Source organism: Corythoichthys intestinalis, chromosome 17 (genome assembly GCF_030265065.1).
Source record: "Corythoichthys intestinalis isolate RoL2023-P3 chromosome 17, ASM3026506v1, whole genome shotgun sequence".
Taxonomy (NCBI): Eukaryota; Metazoa; Chordata; class Actinopteri; order Syngnathiformes; family Syngnathidae; genus Corythoichthys; species Corythoichthys intestinalis.
In genome coordinates, this window is record NC_080411.1 from 14,725,914 (window position 1) to 14,743,105 (window position 17,192).

A 17,192-nucleotide genomic window follows, 5' to 3' on the forward strand; every position below is an offset into this window, starting at 1 on the left:
TAATTTGCATCGCAAAAGTCCGCTAGCTTAAATGCTATATAATGCTAATGTTTACAACAATTGGCTAACTTGAATAGCAAAAATCAGGTAGCTTAAATGCTATATAATGCTAATATTTACAACAATTGGCTAATTTGCATCGCAAAAGTCCGATAGCATAATTGCTATATGATGCTAATGTTTACAACAATTGGCTAACTTTCATAGCAAAGGTCTGCTAGCTTAAATGTAATATAATGCGAATGTTTACAACACTTGGCTAACTTGCATAGCAAAGGTCCGCTAAGGTCTGCTTTAATGCTAATGTTTACCAGATTTATCAACCAGAAATTACATAAAATACCCCCAAATGAACTCATTGCCTGGCATTGGCTGCCACTGAAGGCCATAGACTTCAAATCTGTTTAAAGTGGGAGGGATCATTCGCTGCCACCCTCCCATTTCAAATGGATTGGACGTCTACTAGTTATACACTCACAGCAAAAGGATGAAAATAACTTTTTCTGTTCATTAGTTTTCTAGAATGATTTCCTGACCCGTGTATTGATAATTGCGATATCGTCATATTATGAGATCATCGTTATCGTGAGCCTTGTATCGTAAATTGTATCGGACCGTGAGGTATCCAGAGGGCCCCCCCCCTCCCCCCTAATGCTGTATATGTATCTTGCTCAGGAGTCTACCAGCGGCGCTCTACAGTCACCTCTAACGGCGGAGAGCGTAAACGGCACCGAGGACGAGAGAGCGACGGCGTGCACGCCTCAGCCTTCGGAGGCCAGGGCCGAGCCTTCCCATAACGCGCTTCCCTTTTCACACAGGTTCAACATTTGTCTGACATATTTATATTTCAAAAATCTCTTTGCTAGCCAAGATGGAAGTCATTTTGAATCAAATAAACGCTTATGATGGCCTCTTAATTGGCAGAGAAGAAAAATAGGGTTAGGTTTCTTAGCCATTTCATATTCTACACTAGAGCTGCAGCTATCAATTATTTTAGTAGTCGATTAATCGTTGAACTAGTTAGTTAGAATAATCGAATAATCTGATAAGAACATAAGAAAATTAAAATAACTGAGCTGAGCCTCAAACAGAATAAAAAAACAAATAAATGAGGATCTAAGTACAAAAAAAATGGTCTAATTTACATCGCAAAAGTCCGCTAGCTTAAATGCTATAAAATGGTAATGTTTTTTTTAATGTTTTTTTTTTTTTCAACAATGCTCTTCACAAATGGTTCATTTTCAATATTTCCTCAAAAAACAGCTAAATATACCTACAAACTAAATTACGAATGCATTAAAAAAAATTAGCTCACTGTTGCCAGTAGAGGGCAGTATATCCACCCAAATCAATAAAACTAAATGCAAACATTTTCAAAATTAACCATTAAAACGCAACTAATTAATTAAATGAATATGCGAAGCAGCAAAATTTAATTCGAATCTTTTTTCAAATTACTCGAGTTAATCGATTAATCGTTGCAGCACTATTCTACACTAAGCTAGCTTTCAAATGACACGTTTTTCAATGGGATTTTTTAACGGATATTTCTGATATAGTTTGTGTGGGTAGTTTATTTGGATATATTATCACTACATTATTGGTTAAATTTGTTTAATTGTTTTTAGCGGCAATAATTTGTGACAATATTTTGTCTACAAAAAAAATGTTATGGCGTCAGAGCTATTGAATAGCTTGAGCATGTCCATTGGTGATGCTAACGTCGGTGTGGTCTCTTCCGGAACGGCCGTAGTTCCTCCAGCATCGGGAAGCACTTAGAGGCCGAGCTGGCAGCGCTGAAGGGCAACAACGCCAAGTTAACGGCGGCGCTGCTGGAGTCCACGGCCAACGTCAAGCAGTGGAAGCAGCAGTTAGCCGCATACCAAGAGGAGGCGGAGAGGCTTCACAAACGAGTATGCAAAATTATTGTTATAATTTTTTTATACCTGTGTGAAGTTGGCGCCCCATCAGATGCAAATTTATAAAAAAATAATGTCAAACGTTTGTGCTACATTTGTGTGGTAAAAAGTTTCGTTTGTGCTGCTATCGTTTTTGAGACATTTACAGTTCTTTTATAGGTCAATCTGACGTCAACCAGTGGCCAGTTTTGTTTAAAAAAAATGGCTAAAAATGGTGTCACTCTTTTGTGCTTCGATTGTGCTGTAAAATTTTTTGTTTATGCCTCAACAGTTTTTTAGATATTAGTGCTAGGTTTGTGCTGTACAAATTTCCATTTGTGCTGTTATCGTTTTATAGAAATTGAGGTATTTATTTTGAGCAATTATGTCAAGTTCGTTTTGAAACCTTATATACATCTAGCTTGCCGAACAAACCAAAAAAAACCCACCTCCTTCCAGCTAAAAGTAGCTGAGAAAAAGGTCGCCATGCAGTCACCATGGCCAAAAACTTCCATGTTGGTAGTTCTCGCTGGCATCGTCCAGATATGTTGCATCTTGGCTCGAAAGAACCAAGAAAATGTTGGATTTGAAGCAGGTTTATGTACATCTAGCTTGGCTAAAAAGAACATGCAGGAATCAGATGTAGCTTTTGTGGAGGTTGGTAGCTCCTTCCCCTGTTGCTGTAATGGCAACCCTTTTTAATCAGGGGGAAAAATGGATGGAAAGGGTAGGAAAGCAACATAGAATAGATTACATAGTAGACTTCATTGGGGCTACATGGACCAGGACAAAGGAAAAGGCTGACTAGACATTGTTATCCTATTTGGTGACTAACTATTATAAGCAAAGCATAAATGTTAACTGTATGCACAACAATTGTAACACGTTTTAACCCTTCTGTATCCTAACTCCAGTGGCTGACAGAGCGTACCAACTCTCTCAATAACAGAGGGGTGTCCCAACAACTAGCACAGCAAATGTGGGGTTTGAGTTATTAATTTCGAGTGATGATGTCACTGGCAGCACCCACTGTAAAATGGATCCAAAGTGGTGCCATTTGTTTGTGCTACGTTTGTGCTAGTTGTTGGGACACCCCTCTGTTATTGAGAGTTGGTACTCTCTGTCAGCCACGGGAGTTAGAATACGGAGAAGCTGCCAGTGATGTCATCGCTCGAAATTAATATCTCAATATCTATAAAACGATAGGAGCATAAACAAAAAAAATTACAGCACAAATGAGGACAAAACTAGCACAAACGAATGGCACCAGTGCGGTTCCGTTCCGCCGTTGTTGGGGGGGCTACATGACGCCATCACTACAAATTAAAAGCATAATATCTACAAAATCGTTGCAGCACAAACGATTGACACCATTTTTATATAAATTTGCATCTGATCGGGGGCCAACTTCACAGAGTTCATTTTAATTTTTTTATGAGACATTAGTCTACGGGTTTTGCATAATGTTTTAAATTTTCAAATGGCTTCAAAGGTGACAGAGCTGGAGTGCGTGAGCGGCCAAAACACTGCAGTGAAATCTGAGAAAACGGAGTTGAACCGCACCATCGAGGAGCTGGAGGCGGCTCTCAAAGCCAAGGAGGACGTACGTGCAATGCGCCGCGCTCACTCCACGATACCTGATCTTTAACCCCGACCGTATCTCTCGTCAGGAGTTGGAATGTCTCAAAGCAGAGGTGCAGAGTGCCAACCAGTTTCAGTCCCAAAGAGACTCGCTCACACAGAAGCTGCAGGTGAACAGTTTCTCTTTTCGTCATCGATGACGCAAATATTTTGTCGATGAACGATTATTTTTGCTCCACACACCGGTGTTTAGGATGAAAACCGAGGGATCACTGTAATGCAATCTGTTTCTTTGTTTTTCTATTTCTCTACCAGGAAGTGGAGCGTCGTAACGAGGCGCTGGAGTTGCAGCTGGGCGAGCTGGAGCAGCGCGTGGACGCCAACCGGCGGGAACGCGAAGTGTTCCGACAGAGTCTGCGCTCGCTGCTGCAGCTGCTCGACGGCAAGATCTTCGAGCTGACAGAACTGCGGGACGCTCTGGCCAAGCTGCTGGAATGCAGCTAAGAAGGTAGCTCCGGCTGCTTCCCACTGCCGAGAAGGTCTCCAGATGTTTACACGCTTATGGTACTCGCTCACCTTTTTGCCACGCCCACTCGGATCGTTTACAACGTCCAAGCGAACGGACGGGATCATCTCGACGCCTTTCCCGCCGTCACCTTGGAATTTTTTTCCCCTTTTTTCATCATCTGACTTTTAGTATTTTTTTTTCCAAATCACATCAGCCAAATGAACCAACCAATGGTGCGAGGACTCGACGACAGTAAATCTGTGAAGTTGGCCTCCCATCAGATGTAAATTTATTTCAAAATGTCAACCGTTTGAGCTACGTTTGTGCTGTAATAAGTTTCGTTTGTGTTGCTATGATGACGTCACTCACAGCTTTTCCATATCCCAAACCCTGTGGCTAACTGAACGCACCAACTCTTTCAATAACAGAGGGGTGTCCCAACAACTAGCGCAAACGTAGCACAAACGAGTTTCACGCCACAAGATTTTTTCATCTCGTTTGAGATATTAATTTTGAGAAATGATGTCAATCGCAGCCCGTCCGTCGCAGGTGTTGGAGAGTACCAACTCTGAATAACGGAGGGGTTTCCCAACAACTAGCGCAAACATAGCACAAACAAACGGCACCACTTCTGGTCTATTATGCAGTAAATGTAGCTCTGCAAAATGGACCCGAAGTGGTGCCATTTATTTGTGCTAGTTGTTGGGATACCCCTGTTATCGAGAGTTGGTACGCGCCGTCAACTGCTGGAGTTAGGATACTGAGGAGCTGTGAGTGACGTCATCGCTCAAAATTAATATCTCAAGCCCCCCATTTATTGCAAAAATGACGTGAAATGGTGCCATTAGGTTGTGCTACGTTAGCGCTGTAAAAATATTTGTTTGTGTTACTATCGTTTATCGATATTAAGACATTCATTTCGAGTGATGCAGCCCCTCTGTAGCGCACCGACTCTCTCAATAATAGACGGGTGTCGCAAGAACTAGCGCAAACGTAGCACAAATGGATGGCACTCCTTTGGGTCCATTTTGCATTAAATGGGGGGGCTACGGTCACGACATTACTCGAAATTAGTATCTCAAGCCCCCCCATTTACTGCAAAATGGACCCAAAGGAGTGCCATCCATTTGTGCTACGTTTGTGCTGTAAAAATATTCGTTTGTGTTGCTATCGATATTAAGACATTAATTTCGAGTGATGACGTCATTTGCAGCCCCTCTGTAGCGCACCGACTCTCTCAATAATAGACGGGTGTCGCAAGAACTAGCGCAAACGTAGCACAAATGGATGGCACTCCTTTGGGTCCATTTTGCATTAAATGGGGGGGGTACGGTCACGTCATTACTCAAAATTAGTATCTCAAGCCCCCCCATTTACTGCAAAATGGAACCGAAATGGTGCCATTTGTTTGTGCTACGTTTATGCCGTAAAAGGTTTCGTGTTTGTCGCTATTGTTCTGTAGCTATTGAGAGATTTTGAGTTATGACGTCACTCGCAGCGTTTCTCTAGCCCCCTTCCCGCGTTGGTGACTGAGGGTACCAACTCTCTCAATAACAGAGGGGTGTCCCAACAACTAGCTCAAACGTAGCACAAATGAACGGCACCACTTTGGGTCTGTTTTACAGTAAATGTGGGGCTTGAGATTTTAATTTTGAGTGATGACGTCACTCGCAGCATCCTCTGCAAAACTTAAGTTGAAGTGTTGCCATTTATTTATGCTAGTTGTTGGGATACCGCTGTTATCAAGAGAGTTGGTATGCTCCGTCAGCCCCTGGAGTTTGGAGGCTGAGAAGCTGCGAGTGGGTTGTGCTTGTTTGTGCTGTAAAAAATTTTGTTTGTGTTGCCATCGTTTTATAGATATTGACATATTACATTCGAGTGATGACGTCAATCGGGTCCATTTTGCATTCAATGGGGGGGGGGGGGGCTGCAAGTCAGGTCATCACTCGAAATCAATATTTCGAGCCCCGTTTACTGCAAAATGGAACTGAAATGGTGCCATTTGTTTGTGCTGTAAATTTTTTTGTGTTATCGTTTATAGATATTGACATACTAATTTCGAGCAATGACGTCACTCGCAGCTTTTCCGTACCCCCTCCCCCCTGCAGCTGTTGGAGCGTACCAACTCTCTCAATAACGGGTTTCCCAACAACTAGTGCAAACATAGCACAAACGACTTTAACGCCACAAGATTTTTTTTTTAAATCTCGCTTGAGATATTTCAAGTAATGTCAATCGCAGCCCTTCCGTCGCGGCTGACCGAGCGTACCAACTCTCTCAATAAGAGGGGTTTCGCAATAACTAGTGCAAACGTAGCACAAATGAGTTTCACGCCAAGATTTTTTTTATCTCGCTTGAGATATTAATTTCGAGTAATGACGTCAATCGCAGCCCCTCTGTCGCTCTGACTGAGCGTACCAACTCTCTCAATAAAAGAGGGGTGTCCCAATAACTAGCGCAAACGTAGCACAAATTATCTCGCTTAAGATATTAATTTTGAGTAATGACATCAATGGCACTCCTTTGGGTCCATTTTGCAGTAAATGGGGGGGGGGGGGGGGGCTGCGAGTAACATCATCACGTGATATTATCTCAAGCCCTCCATTTATTGCAAAATGGACCCGAAATTGTACCATTAGTTTGTGCTACGTTTGTGCTGTAAAATGTTTGTTTGTGTTGCTATCATTTTATAGATATTGAGGTATTAATTTCGAGTAATGCCGTCAATCGCAGCCCTTGTGTCGCTGCCTGACAGAGCGTACCAACTCTCAATAACAGAGGGTTGTCCCAACAACTAGCGCAAATGCAGCACAAACGAATGGCACCCCTTGTGGTCCATTTTGCAGTAAAATGGGGGGGCTACGAGTCATGTCATCAATTTAAAATTCATATCTCCAGCCCACTCTGGACCCCTCTGTTACTGAGAGAGTTGGTACGCTCCGTCAACCGCGGCAGTTAGATATGGAAAAGCTGTGATGTCGTCGCTCGGAATTAATATGTTAACATTTATAAAACAATAGCAGCACAAACGTAGTGTAAACTATTGGCTCCATTTTGCAATAAATGGGGGGGGGGGCTGCGTGATGTCATCACTCGAAATTGATATCTCAAAAACGATAGCGCAAACTAATATTTTCACACCACAAACGAAGCATAAACTACGCCATTTTTAATCAAAATGGAGGGCTGGTTGACTTCAGATTGCCCTATAAAAGAATTGTAAATACCTTAACAATAACAGAACAAACAAAACTTTTTACAGCACAAACAATTGACATCATTTTTATATCAATTTGCGTCTTATGGGAAGGGGGCAACTTCACGGAGGTGATGACGGTACACCGTTTTCTAGTGGATGGCGAGCGGCAATACAAAGAGGAAGACGCGGACGAGGGTTAGCGTCGCTTTCAGGTACTTTGCTTTCAATTACGCGGCGAAAACTGTGAGTTTATCTCCAAAGTTAAGTATTTATAAACTGGCAATATTTTTCAACTATTTATCAAATAACTAAAGCTTGTTTTTTGTTTTTTTTGCCAAATGTTTTTTTTTTTTTTTTTCATGTACAGAAAATAATGTATTTTGCTGACGTTGCCTTTTTGGTCAGTTTTTTTGATTTGTTGCCAAAAAAAAAAAAAAAAAAGACAAATGAGAAACATTGCGAATTTAAGGGCTGGTTGAATTGAAAAATCGATGGAAAATGGTCGTTTTTTGAGTCTAAAGACCATCAAAAAACATTTTTTTCTTCATAATTTAAAATAAAGCAAAAAAAAAGTCATTTTTTAATGAAAATAGTTGTGTATATTTTTTTCTGGAAATGGTTTTGCGTGCGTGTTTATGAAATACGTCACTTTTGAAAAATGTTTATTTTCAATGAAAAGGAAGCATGGACAACATTTAAAAAGGAAAAAAAAAAAAAAACACAAATTTTTGTTTTTTAATAATCTGAAGCATCAATAAATACTTGAATACACGGAGGCATGCAGATATATTTTTTGGTACGCGTTCATCAACACGTGGCTTAATATTATTATTATTAATATTATTGCACATCTGCTGTGAGGTCCCGAGTACAAACTCTTGTCAAAAACTTCAAAATACAAACCATCACAAAACAGACGACGAGCAGAACTCCAAAATAAAAACCGCCTAGCGACAACGTTAGCATTTTAAAAGAAGTTTGGACTCGCATTTTCAGTTTGGAGTCCATATTTGTGTTGTTAGCGCTGTGACGCTAAGGCTATGCTAACTTCCGATGCTTTGTGGTAAAACGGTACGTTGAACACATGATGGGATCGACGTTAAAAACAAATTGGTCACACACACGCGCGCATGGAATATATATTTATATAAATGTGTGGAGGGGGAAAAAAACACCCTGAAAAACAAAATGTGAGTACAAAATTGGTGACATTTTTTTTTAAAACAGAATTTGCTTCCCAATTTTAACATGAGCTTTAAAGCTATTAATAAAATAATAGGTTAAACTTATTGTTGCCTAAAGCAGAGGTGTCAAAACTATTTTGGTTCGCAATTGGATCTCATGTAGGCCGGACTCGTTTATTTTATGGCCAAATAAGTAAACTCGCTGACTGCCATTTATGTCCAATCCATTTCAGGTGCCGCCCCTGTAGCATTAGGTTAATGCTAACGCTATGAGTTACATTTAGTGTGTGCTGCAACGATTAATCGATTAACACGAAGTCCCAGAGAATTCTGGTACTCCTACTAGTCCCAAGCAATGGCCGATATGGCCTCTCCCCCGGAAAACCCAGAGGTGGCAAAAATGACCCAAGTGTTTCTGAATTGGCAAGTCGTTGTCTGATAGACAACAGCCGTTCATATGGAAATGCAACCCGACATACATTAACTTCAGACACAATGACCACAATCCATTCTCCATGCTCCTGATTCAGTCCTGCTAAACTATAGACACAATTCCTGCTTTACACTCAAATTACAGATCTAAAACACTTTTTTTTCTTCAAAACAAATGCACACATTTGAGCCATTCTTTCTGTCGTTATGTGTGGAGTATAGAAGTGAATTAAAAAATGCTTAAAAAGTGTCAAACTTCATAAATAAATGTAGCTTGACTTGAACTGACACAAACTATCACGAGTCGCAGAGGAGAGGCCAAATCGGCCATTGCTAGGGAATATTAGGAGTGTTTGTCTTGGGAAAGGCCAAGTCGGCCTGCTGGGTTTTGTAGTGTTAACTGTTAAATTTTGCTGCTTCGAGTATTTGTTTAATGAAAGTGGCGTTGTAATGGTTTTGAAAGTGTTTGCATTTAACTTTATTTATTTGGGTGGATACACTGCCCTCTAGTCTGCCCGATTTGCCATGGCTGAATCCAGCTTCTCCCTGTTAAGACCAACATAAGCTGTTTTTGTTTATTGCATTCGTAATTTAGTTTATAGGTATATTTAGTAGGGCTGTCAAACGATTAGAAATTTTAATCGAGTTAATTACAGCTTAAAAATTAATCGTCATTAATCGCAATTCAAACCATCTATAAAATATGCCATATTTTTCTGTAAATTATTGTTGGAATGGAAAGATAAGACACAAGATGGATATATACATTCAACATACGGTACATAAGGACTGTATTTGTTTATTATAACAATAAATCAACAAGATGGCATTAACATTCTGTTAAAGCGATCCAAGACCTGTAGTTCTTAAAAGAACAATGTTAGTACAAGTTATAGAAATTTTATATTAAAACCCGTCTTAATGTTTTCGTTTTGATAAAATTTGTAAAATTTTCAATCAAAAAATAAACTAGTAGCCCGCCATTGTTGTCAATAATTACTTACACAATGCTCATGGGTGTTGAAGCCTATAAAATCAGTCGCACCCAAGCGCCAGCAGAGGGCGGCAAAACTCCATAAAACACAACAAGTGAGCGTTTCACTGTACTGTCATATAAATCTTGTCTGAGCGGGGAATCTGCGTTAATTGCGTCAAATATTTTAACGTGATTAATTTTTAAAAATTGACGCCCGTTAATGCGATAATTTTGACAGCCCTATTTTTTTGTAGGAATATGTGTTTGAACCATTTGTTAAGAGCATTGTTTAAAAAAAAAAAAAAAAAAAAAAAAAAAAGCATTTTATAGCATTTAAGATAGCGGACTTTGCTATGTAATCTAGCCAATTGTTCTTTTGTTATACTTTGTTACATTTATTTTTTTATAATGTTTGAGGATCAGCTCAGGTATTTTCATTTTTTTATGTTCCTTATCCGATTCCTCGATTATTCGAACTAACTAGTTCATCGATTAATCGACTACTAAAATAATCGATAGCTACACCCCTAATCCAAAGCACACAGCATAGAGGGCATATTAAGGTTCTGAAGTGGCCTAGCCAATCCAATAGAAATTCTTCGGATGGAGCTGAAACTTCGGGTTTCTCAAGGACAGCCCGGAAACCTGACTTATCTAGAGAAGATTTGTGTGGAGGAATGGGCCAAAATCCCTGTTACCATGGAAATGCATCTCTGATTGAAATTTCAGACCGCTACCTATTTTCTTAGTGGGTGAACTTGCAAAATCACAAGGGGTGCAAATACGTCTGCTCCTCACTGTATATATAAAAGGGATCCAGGAAGCCATGCACAATTGCTGCTTTTATGAAGAAAAAAAGCTTACATTAAAACAAAGCGCATATTGCGATATTGAACATATTGTGCAGGCCGAATAGGCAGTGACTCAAACTCAACAAATGACGTGTAAAGGCCCCAAAAATCGGAAATACTGGCGTGAAATTACGATCATTCACCTCTTCCAGTCGAAATGGATTGGGCGTCTAGCGCAGTCAATGGCAGCCAGAGTTAACAGGGACACTATTTTGACATGGAGATCTTTTAAAAACGATATATCGATAACCTTTTGGGATACAAAGGAACACAATTTCGATATTTTGTCACGCACCTAGTACCTAGGTGTACTTAAAGGGTTAATTCAGACTTGCGCGGAAATTCGGGTTATGTCGCCGGCATAGGAACGGAACTCGTGCGTACCCGGGGACTACCTGTATTGAAGAAAAGATTTCAAATCACACACACAGCAAAAAAAAAAAAAAAAGCAAAACTTGGTGATGTGCATTTTTCCACGCGGACCTCCTTCAAGGAAACATCAAAATACACAGGTGACAAACGTGTAGTGGTCCACTGGTAAAAAAGAGTCTTCGGATATAAAAGTTCTCTAAATTGCACAAAAAATGGGGTCCGAGAGAGGTGTTCTAGTTCTCCCAGTCGGCGCAGGGCAAACCCTCGTCCTCCGACTCTGACTCGGGCGAGGCCTCCTTGATCCGGCGCAGCGCCTCGTGGATGCTCCGCGTCAGGGCGTCGGCCGAGCGGTCGGCGGTGCGGCGCGGCCGCTCGGGCGGGGCGCGCACCTGCCGGAGACGTACGCCCTGACGGATCTGCGCCAGGATGTTGTCGGCATCGTCGTCCGGGTCGGGGCCCAACACGCGCAGTTCGGCTTTGCGCAGGTGGAAGCTGCCGCGCTTCAGGGACGCCAGCACCTCGTCCATCGGGGAGCTCGCTGGAGACATTGTCAACGAAAAAAAGGTTTCAGGCAATTTTTACATTTGTTTTATTTACATTATTTCCTTCAATAGCACGTGAATTGCAATTAAACTTGCCTTAATATTTTGACTATGTTCAACTCATTGGTTGCAATTAACGAGTACTAGCGATAAATAATTCATGATGCAACACATGAATGGACGTCTATCATTCTCCGTGGCAATGAAAAAGTTACAAAATCAGATAAAAATGAATAACATTTAAAATAGAAGATAAACATTTTATTTCTTGGGATTCAACAGATTTATTGATTAATACATTTTTATATCATTTGTGTATTTGTTTTCTAAAAATTGTTGAAATTGGCTAACTTGCATAGCAAAAGTCTGCTAGCTTAACTGCTATATAATGGGAATGTTTACAACACTATGCTAACTTGCATAGCAAAAGTCTGCCAGCCTAAATGCTATATAATGCTAATGTTTACAACAGTTGGCTAACTTGCATAGCAAAGGTCCGCTAGCTTAAATGCTATATGATGCGAATGTTTACACCAATGGCTAACTTGCATGGCAAACGTCTGCTAGCTTAAATGTTGTATAATGCTAATGTTTACAACACTTGGCTAGCTTAAATGCTATATAATGCTAATGTTTACAACACTTGGCTAACTTGCATAGCAAAAGTCTGCAAGCTTAAATGCTATATATTGCTAATGTTTACAACATTTGGCTAATTTGCATCGCAAAAGTCCGATAGCTTAATTGTTAATGTTTACAACAATTGGCTAACATGCATAGCAAAAGTCTGCTAGCTTAAATGTTATATAATGCTTATGTTTACAACAATTGACTAACTTGCATCGCAAAAGTTCGCTAGCTTAATTGCAATATAATACGAATGTTTACAACACTTGGCTAGCTTAAATGCTGTATCATGCTAATGTTTACAACAATTGGCTAACTTGCATAGCAAAAATCCGCTCGCTTAATTGCAATATAATACGAATGTTTACAACACTTAGCTAGCTTAAATACTATATAATGCTAATGTTTACAACACTTGGCTAACTTGCATAGCAAAAGTCTGCAAGCTTAAATGCTATATATTGCTAATGTTTACAACATTTGGCTGATTTGCATCGCAAAAGTCCGATAGCTTAATTGTTAATGTTTACAACAAGTGGCTAACATGCATAGCAAAAGTCTGCTAGCTTAAATGTTAAATAATGCTTATGTTTACAACGATTGACTAACTTGCATCGCAAAAGTTCGCTAGCTTAATTGCAATATAATACGAATGTTTACAACACTTGGCTAACTTGCATAGCAAAGGTTTGCTAGCTTAAATGCTGTATCATGCTAATGTTTACAACAATTGGCTAACTTGCATGGCAAAAATCCGCTAGCTTAACTGCAATATAATACGAATGTTTACAACACTTAGCTAGCTTAAATACTATATAATGCTAATGTTTACAACAAATGGCTAACATGCATAGCAAAAGTCCGCCAACTTAAATGCTATATAATGCAAATGTTTACCAGATTGCTTAAATTTCTTTTCTGTCGATGTCCCTTTAGGGGCTCCGTGCTAATAAGTTTAAAATACAAGTAAAAAATGCTAACTATCGAAAATTAAATTGGAAAAATTAATTTTTAAAAATTCTTAAATTTCGTGATTTTTATTTTTTAAATACTGTAAGCTTTCCAATATGTTAGATGTAATTTCAGGCCTCAAGGGGTTAATCGCATGACGTTCCGATTTTGTTAAACAATTATGTATTTAGACATTTTAATACAAGTTATAATACTTGTAATTGTTTTTAAATACTATTTTATAACTTTTAATACATTTATTTAAATTATTAATTTTTGGGAGTGTAAATTAGGTCATTTGCTGCCATCAAGGGCGATAGACGTCCAATCCATTATGCAGCACCCCCCCCCAATCAAATTGGATTGGACATCTATCGCTGTCAATGGCATCCCATGATTCACATGTGAGCTAAGTAATAGCATTTAATTCAATTTCTATTAATTTGCTATAAGAGTAACATGTTCACGCTAATGCAATAACGCTAACCAAACAACAAAAGACTGCAGTCTCACCTCTCCTCCACTGAGTGGCGCCCTCAGCCGTCTTTTTCAGCTTCTTCCTGGCTGTCAACAGCTGGCTGCTGTCGAAAAAGCGTGGCGAAAAGGGAGCCAAGGGCAGCGAGGCGGGCCCGGACTCGCGTGGTATCGCCGGACGCGGCACCGCGCTGGCGGGCGGTGGCGGCGGAGGAGGGAGCGGAGGCGGTGGCGGAGGGACGGCACCCAGGGTGACTACAGATGCGGGTAGGGAGAGGAACTCTGGAGAAGGAGAGTCCGGCTGGTTCAGGAGGACGGCGGGTAAGGACTCGCAGGCGTCTTCCTGAGGAGGCGCCGAGAGTTGGGGCAGGTCCGACACGACGCGGTCGGTTTGGACGCCTGCCGCTTGCGTGCAGGGAGGTGGACCCGCTCGCCGCCGCGTTTGAAACAACTTCATGCGACTGGACCTCAGGGTCACGTGGCCGGGATAACGCTATGAGAGGAAGAACATGAAGCGTTTTAGTTGAAAGAATTGCTGCTGTTTTTGCCAGCCACGAAAACTATTCACAAGTTACTTCCTGTTGATTTTGGGTCAGTTCATGACTCAATTTTGGAAGGAAATGACACAGGAAGTGGTCACTTCCTGTTAAATTTGGTGCATTTACAGGTCACTTCCTGTTGATTTTGGCTCACTTTCTTTTCCTTTTGGGACATTTAGAGGTCACCTCCTGTCGATTTTGGGTTACTGAAAAGGAAGTGACTCAGGATCTGTCATTTCCTATGCCATTTGGGGCCTTTACAGGTCACTTCCTGTCGATTTTGGGTTACTGAAGAGGAAGTGACACAGGAAGTGGTCACTTCCTGGTCATTAGTGACTTCCTGTCGATTTCGAGGTATTTACGAGTCACTTCCTATCGTTTTTTTCGCCCGCTTCCTGATTATTTTGGGGCACTCATGGGTCACTTCCTGTTCGTCGGACGCTTCCTGTTGATTTTGAGGTATTTACGAGTCACTTCCTGTTGAGTTTTGGAAGGAAGTGACTCAGGAAGTGGTGACTTCCTGTTTATCGGTTACTTCTTGTCAATTTTGAGGTATTTATGAGTCACTTCCTGTTGACTTTTGCTCGCTCCCTGTTTATTTTGGGGCACTCATGGGTCACTACCTGTTCATTGGTAGCTTCCTGTTGATTTTGAGGTATTTACAGGTCACTTCCTGTGCAATTTGTGGAACTTACAGGTCACTCCCTGTTGATTTTGGGTTACTGAATAGGAAGTGGTTGATTTCAGGGTATTTACGAGTCACTTCCTGTTGATTTTGTGGCATTTACAGGTCACTTCCTGTTCACTGGTCACTTCCTGTTGATTTTGGGTTTCTTAAAAGGAAGTGATCACTTTCTGTTGATGTCGAGATACTTACCAGTTACTTCCTGTTGATTTTTGATTACTGAAAAGGAAGTGACTCAGGAAGTGGTCACTTCTTGTTTATAGGTCACTTCCTGTTGTTTTTGGCTCGCTTCCTGTTCACTTTGGGACATTTACAGGTCACATCCTGTTGATTTTGGGTTACTTAAAAGGAAGTGATTTAGGAAGTGGTCACTTCTTGTTGATTTTAGGTCACTTACTGTTGATTTTGGGTTATGTACAGGTCACTTCCTGTTGATGTTTGGGGTGTTAACGGGTCACCGACTGTTGATTTTGGCTCACTTCCTGTGCAATTTGTGGCATTTACAGATCACTTCTTGTTTATTTTGGGTTACTTAAACGGAAGTGACTTCCAGGTATTTACAGGTCACTTCCTGTTCGTTGGACGCTTCCTGTTGATTTTGAGGTATTTATGAGTCACTTCCTGTTAATTTCAGGATATTTACAAGTCACTTTCCTGTTGATTTTGGGGTATTTATGGCTCGCTTCCTGTTGATTTTGTCACTTCCTGTGCAATTTGGGGCATTTACAGGTCTCTTCCTGTTGATTTTGGGTAGCTGAAAAGAAAGGGACTCAGGAAGTGGTCACTTCCTGTTGATTTCGAGTTACTTAAAAGGATGTGACTCGGGCATTGGTCCCTTCCTATTGATTTTGTGGTATTTACAGGCCAAGTCATGTTGATTTTTGACCCACTTCCTGTGCAATTTGGGGCATTTACAGGTCATTTCCTGTTGATTAAGGGTTACTGAAAAGGAAGTAACTCAGGAATCAGTCACTTCCTATTGATTGTGGCTCACTTCCTATACATTTTGGGGCATTTCTGGATAACTTTCTATTGATTTCAGGTCACTTTCTGTTGCTTTGGAGTAGAGCTGAAACGAATACTCGAGCAACTCGAGTAACTCGCGTTTAAAAACTGATCCGAGTAATTTTATTCACCTCGAGTAATCGTTTATTTTGACAGCTCTAAGCATCACGTTTTGCTCGGACTACTTTTAATGCGGGACAACGCGCTGATGTCACGTCGTAGAGGAAGAAGCAAAAAAAAAAAAAAACTTACTGCAGCCGACAACCGCTACAAACGACGCCGACGTTGCTAAATACTAGCCCGCTCATGCTACGTTAGTTGCAGGTAGCGTCCAGTGAGTCTCATAGAGATCACATGTATGTTGCCCAATGACAGACTAGGCCGCGTCTGGGCAGCGTTAGCAAATAGCCGCCATCTTAAAGCAGTAAAGCGCTAAGCGCTAATAAAGAGCGCTAAACGCTAATCTACTGTATAAGATTAACGTTACTGTCACTACTAGCTCACCTTACGTTAGCACTGCGGAGGGCTAGGTTTCAATTAATTAAGACCGCTTTCGATGCGTGGCTAACGTGTCTTACATACAGGCTATAACATAACATAGCGTTGTGGAGTGATGAGGGTGTCAAATAAAAACTCAATAATGCTAACTATCAATTTTAGCTCAGTAGTCATTGCTGGATAAAACACCAAGTAGCACTAGTCCCTAATGTGCTCCAATACAGGCTGTATCATACATTTATTTTGAACAGTGCAAAAACTCAAAATCCTATCAGGACTTACAGTTTAGACTAACTTAAAACTTAACTAGAACTTAAAAATGGCTTGACACAAATAGAAATTTAATTGAAAAACGTGGGGAAAAAATCCTAACTTTTAAGTGATGTGTGTTATCAAGCGTAAAGGCATTTTTAGGTGTGTTTATATATATATATATATACTTTTTTAAAATAAGATCTAAAGGTTTTTTGAGTGAAAGCAGTGAATTAATCATTTTTTAAAATTCTAGTTACATCTGAGATGCAATTGTTGGCTGTTTTCAACAATATACATCAAAAATAAAGACATTGATTGACTGAAAATGATAAAATGTCTTGTTTTCTCATGTATATCTATAATTGCTCTTCACCTAAAAATATATTTGTTTTATCCGATTACTCGATTAATCGATAGAATTTTCAGTCGATTACTCGATTACTAAAATATTCGATAGCTGCAGCCCTACTTTGGAGGCATTAACAGTTCACTTCCTGTTGATTTTCGGTCACTTTCTGTTGACTTTGGGTTACTGAAAAGGAAGTGACAACTTCCTGTTTGTCGGTTACTGAAAAGGAAGTGACAACTTCCTGTTTGTCGCTCACTTCCTGTTGA

At 40.3% G+C, this 17,192-nt stretch overlaps 2 protein-coding genes across 4 annotated transcripts in view; one reads left to right on the forward strand and one right to left on the reverse strand.

The window, feature by feature from the left end:
* Positions 1-10,046, forward strand: part of LOC130905241 (homer protein homolog 1) — a 25,574-nt gene extending 15,528 nt beyond the window's left edge. For both annotated transcript variants that reach the window (XM_057818423.1, XM_057818424.1), the window contains 5 exons: positions 676-818; positions 1,754-1,913; positions 3,391-3,501; positions 3,569-3,649; positions 3,795-10,046. In XM_057818423.1, the coding sequence (XP_057674406.1) occupies positions 676-818; positions 1,754-1,913; positions 3,391-3,501; positions 3,569-3,649; positions 3,795-3,983 (684 nt within the window). In that variant the 3' untranslated portion in view covers positions 3,984-10,046. The remainder of the gene's footprint in view (positions 1-675; positions 819-1,753; positions 1,914-3,390; positions 3,502-3,568; positions 3,650-3,794) is intronic.
* Positions 7,626-17,192, reverse strand: part of jmy (junction mediating and regulatory protein, p53 cofactor) — a 52,986-nt gene continuing 43,419 nt past the window's right edge. Inside the window, exons 9-10 of one of the 2 annotated variants that reach the window (XM_057818422.1) lie at positions 13,635-14,088; positions 7,626-11,539 (exon numbers count right to left, since the gene is read on the reverse strand). In XM_057818422.1, coding sequence (XP_057674405.1) covers positions 11,235-11,539; positions 13,635-14,088 — 759 coding nt within the window. In that variant the 3' untranslated portion in view covers positions 7,626-11,234. The remainder of the gene's footprint in view (positions 11,540-13,634; positions 14,089-17,192) is intronic. The other variant, XM_057818421.1, reaches the window with a different exon arrangement.